At 44.0% G+C, this 2,649-nt stretch overlaps 1 protein-coding gene across 1 annotated transcript in view; it reads right to left on the reverse strand.

Annotated features, from left to right (window-relative positions):
* pear1 (platelet endothelial aggregation receptor 1) overlaps nucleotides 1–1,694 on the reverse strand; it is a 22,210-nt gene extending 20,516 nt beyond the window's left edge. Inside the window, exons 1-3 of the mRNA XM_037676528.1 lie at nucleotides 1,588–1,694; nucleotides 760–861; nucleotides 555–655 (exon numbers count right to left, since the gene is read on the reverse strand). Coding sequence (XP_037532456.1) covers nucleotides 555–655; nucleotides 760–861; nucleotides 1,588–1,694 — 310 coding nt within the window. The remainder of the gene's footprint in view (nucleotides 1–554; nucleotides 656–759; nucleotides 862–1,587) is intronic.
* Nucleotides 1,695–2,649: the final 955 nt, after the last annotated feature.

The following is a 2,649-nucleotide window of genomic DNA, read 5'->3' on the forward strand; positions in this document are numbered from 1 at the left end:
AGTATGGATGGATGAATGGATGGATGATTGATGGTGGAAAGAGGGAGGGATGGATGGATGAATGATGGATGGATGCATGTATGGATGGATGCATGGATGGATGGAAAGTGGGTGGATGGATGCATGGACAATCAATCAATCAATCAATCAATCCATGCATCCGTCCATTTTGATTGACAGACTCAGAGTTTTTAAAGAACGCCTGAAGTCGTGAGTCAGATCTTCTCTGGATTCCCTCCACTTATTTTTTAACACTCTTCTTCTCTGACGGTTCATTTTAAAGCCTCACTTCCTGTTTTGACCTCGACCTGTTCAGCTTCTGCAGATAAATAAAAACACTCATCGCACGTAAACAACACACAGCTCTGAGCGCGTCATACTTAAACATATTCACCCTGTTGGAGCTGAATGCTGGACCCTGGTTGGTGTTTTTAAAGCTCCAACTCGACCTTTGTTGTCTGCGTGCGTTCTCTCAGCTCTGGGTCATCACGAGTTTTGTTGACATTGTTTATTTTAAGACTTCTGAACAAACAAAGAGTTATATTCGGACTTACGGACACACTTGTCTGCGCTCTCGTAGTAGCCCGGGCAGCACTGGTACCTCCTGCGGTACTCCGTCCTCACCGCCTGCCTGTAGGCCGTTTTGTAGCTGACCCTGAAAGATTTACGCCGTCAGACACGTTTAGTGTCAAAGTTCGCTTACGGCAACAGGAAGTCAGGAAGTCGTGAACAGGAAGTGAGTCGTCAGGATGGTACCACCTGTGGTGCGTGCATCTGTAGGAGGTCCGGGGGTCCGAGCACGGCTCCTCGGTCACGTGATCGTAAGGATGGGAGTAGGACTCTTTGACTGAGGTGGTGTAGCTGAAAGAACAAAACGCATCAACCAGCCTGGAGAAAAGATTAGGAGCCAACATTTACTGAAGCTGAGGAATCTAAAACAAAATATCTGGGCTTTAGTAAAAAACGTGAGCTGATGTCGTCCCAAGAGTCTCACAGGATGAAACGCTATCCCGACTCTGGTGATCTAATCCTGACTTCTGGTCTTCTGGTCCTGTGAAACACCTCAGCATCTGTTTGGTAGATCACCAGGACCAAACAGAGACCTGCCAGATGGATGACGCTAAATTAATCTGAAGATTCGCATCTGTGGCTCCGAAAGGAACGATCCAACAAGAAAACCATTCAGCTCATAAATTCATATTAAAACTGTAAATAAGGAGCGGATTGTGGAATGTGTTTAAAACCTCCACTCGCACAGGAAGAACTGCTTTTATGAGGAAAATATGATCCAACTAATTAGCTTCATTTTTGATTCATTTTAAGTGTGATGCATTATTTTACTACAATTATGGGAAAAAAAAACTCACATAAGCCTAAAAAAGTTCAGCGTCTACACAAAGAAAAAAGATTTTATAATTTTTTTGAGAGAGATTTAAAATAGGAGAAGATCTAATTGTTAAAATGTAAGTTTGTATCCAACGTTTGGACCGGAGCGCTCCGTGTTTAAATCTGGTAAAATGCAGGTTATCATCGACGTGCACACGTGCACTTTATGAGTGTGTTTGCGTGGAAGCGGCGGGGCCTCACCTCTCCCACAGGCTGCACACGTTGGGGTCTCGGGGGTCCAGGCTGCAGCTCAGACCGACCAGGAAGCTGAGGAGCTGCAGGACAGCAGAGCAGCACGAAGCCTGCATGGTCCTGGGGGTGAGGGGGGGTCAAAGGGTCAGACGCTTCAGCAGCACAAGGTCAACACAAACCTCTTTTTTAAAATCAAGGTCTTTTTATTATAATTTATTTCCAGAGCACACACACAAAAAAAAGTACAATAAACCCCCACCCCACCCACAGACACCAACACATAAAACAGACACTGACAGACTTTTAAGACATAAATGGCTGCCAAGTGTCCCAAAATCTCTCAGCAGAACTTTTCAGACCTGATATTTTCCATAAATACAGATAAAAATACAGAACTTTAGATAAAATATTCATTTTGTTTCTTCTATACCCCCCAGGGTGTCAGGTAGGGTTTGCCTTCTAACAATGTCCTGCTTAAGGTTCACCATGAAAGGTAGATAAGTGGTTTTATAGAAGTTCTTATGATCTCGTTACCCAAAAGCCAAGGTATTACATTTCTAAAACTAATTTTAAATGGTACAGTGTCTAAGATTTTCTTTTCTATAGAGGTCACAGGCATCAGCTCGCTCTTCTGAAGATTAACGTTACAGCCAGATATTATCAGGAATTCTTGAAATAAAGTAATTCAGGAATGCCAGTGAGAGGATCTGATATTTACAAAAGCATGTCACCGGAATATAAAGAAACTTTACACCGTGTGCCAAGTCGATTTATTCCTTTAATGATGGAGTTTTGCTGTAAAGCTGCAGCTAGTGGTTCTATCGCTAACGCAGCTCGAAGGTGCCTGCGTTGCACTCGCTCTCGTGCAAGGCAGGCGCATTTTCTTCCCTCGCCCGTCCTCCTCCTGCTTTTTGTTCTCTGTCTTGTGTATCGGAGCTCCTATTTTACACATCTTCTAAAACGGAGAACTACTGTCATGGATCTGGTCAGCTGGACTTTCAACACAATCGAAAAAATCTTGTCAACAAAGCGACAGGGTCCTGGAGAGCCCTCATGCCCCGCTGAGACTCG

Source organism: Nematolebias whitei, chromosome 5 (assembly GCF_014905685.2).
Source record: "Nematolebias whitei isolate Nwh7 chromosome 5, NemWhi1, whole genome shotgun sequence".
Lineage (NCBI taxonomy): Eukaryota > Metazoa > Chordata > Actinopteri > Cyprinodontiformes > Rivulidae > Nematolebias > Nematolebias whitei.